Genomic DNA, 1,472 nt, shown 5'->3' with positions numbered 1-1,472 from the left:
CCCCGGGTGAGAGGGACCCCGTGACTTACGATGATGGCATCGCCCCACTGGGACTGCTGGAGGAGCGGGCAGGGACTCATCACCGCGATGGCCATGTTGTAGGCGCCAAAGCCCGTCCCCGCCATGGTGAGGGTGCCCAGCAGGGCCAGGGACCTGCAAGGGACATGCGAGTGACACCGGGGAATGCTGCCTGGGGTGACCGGCTCTGTGCTGGCTCCATCCTCCTTTACTGGGGTGTCTCTGCCGCCAGGGCACGGGCACCCCACAGACCCACCCGGTGCCTTCTCCCCCTGCCCACTGCAAAGCAGGGGCTGTTCTTTGGGGGAAACCCCCCGGGGTACACCGTGCTGTGATCTCCAGCACCCCGCTACCCACCTGTTGGGCAGGACCATGGCCACGATGCAGGCGAGGGGGTTGGCCATGGAGCTGAGCGTGGCCACGAGGTGGTAGGCGGTGTTGCCGTAGGGCAGGCAGGAGTAGGACTGCACGGACGGCAGGACCCCGTTCGTCAGACTGCTCACCCAAGCGATGAGGAGATAGATGAAGGTGAGCTTGGGCAGGGGGTAGGAGACCTTCTCCGGCAGGATGTCCCCGGGTCCCTTGGCATCCTTCGGGCATGGGCAGCCTCCGCTCAGCTGCGAGTCAGCTCCCTCGTCGGGGAGCTGGTCAAATGAGTTCAGTATGATGTTGCTGGGAAACAGCTGCTGCTGGGAGAGCTCCCACACCTTGGGCTGCCTGGTGAGGAAGAAGAAGGCCAGCAAGCAGGCCAGCATCATTACAGTCATGAGAAGGAAGAAGAGGAGGGTGGAGAAGTTGGCCGGGAGGTAGCGGGTCTCCAGCTGGAAGACGGTGCTCTCCACGGTCTCGTTGCCGATGGTGACGTTGACCACGCGGGTGACGTTGGCACAGCTGGAGACGCCGGAGCCCTGTCCCAGGGCGATGAGAGCGGGGATCAGGCCGCTGAGCCCTTCGCCTATGAAGAAGGTGGTCAGGTACTGGGGCTGCAGCTGCATCATGAAGGGCAGGAAGGTGACGGAGGAGGTGCAGTCCACCAGGGCCAGGAAGAAGGTGAGGAGCAGGAAGGCCGTGCTGTGGGGCCTCCCGGCGATGGGGGACGTGTAGTTCCAGAGGAAGGCCAGGAGCAAGCAGGCCATGACACCCACGGACACGATGACGTAGATAACAGCCACCTCCTTCAGCAAGCCGGGCCGAAAGCGGTGCATGAGGGTGATGAAGAGCGGCCCCACGTTGGCCATCTGGATGATGATGGTGATGTAGGAGGGCAGGTCCCACTGCTCCGGCAGCACCGACACCAGCAGCGGCAGCTCGACCCACAGCCCGTTGATGGCCACCCAGGAGCCCGTGCCGAAGACGCAGGCGAGGAGATGGGTGAGCAGTGCCATGGCGCAGGGCTGGGGGCCCGGGCCCGGGGGCAACGCTGCCGTGCTGCGAGGAGAGGCTTCGGTCAGTGC

The 1,472-nt window shown here is 64.7% G+C and overlaps 1 protein-coding gene across 1 annotated transcript; it reads right to left on the bottom strand.

Moving 5' to 3' along the window:
* Nucleotides 1-29: 29 nt before the first annotated feature.
* SLC52A3 (solute carrier family 52 (riboflavin transporter), member 3) lies at nt 30-1,403 on the bottom strand (the record flags this gene model as incomplete). Its single annotated transcript, XM_009704557.1, has 2 exons — nt 376-1,403; nt 30-153 (listed from the first exon to the last, which is right to left on the bottom strand). Coding segments are annotated over exons 1-2 (1,152 nt in total), but the record flags the coding sequence as incomplete, so codon positions are not given.
* Between the last annotated feature and the right edge of the window lie 69 nt (nt 1,404-1,472).

This window comes from Cariama cristata, unplaced genomic scaffold (assembly GCF_000690535.1).
Source record: "Cariama cristata isolate BGI_N322 unplaced genomic scaffold, ASM69053v1 scaffold36647, whole genome shotgun sequence".
Taxonomy (NCBI): domain Eukaryota; kingdom Metazoa; phylum Chordata; class Aves; order Cariamiformes; family Cariamidae; genus Cariama; species Cariama cristata.
The sequence above is the reverse complement of the archived record's forward strand: the minus strand, read 5'-3'. Positions and strand labels throughout refer to the sequence as shown.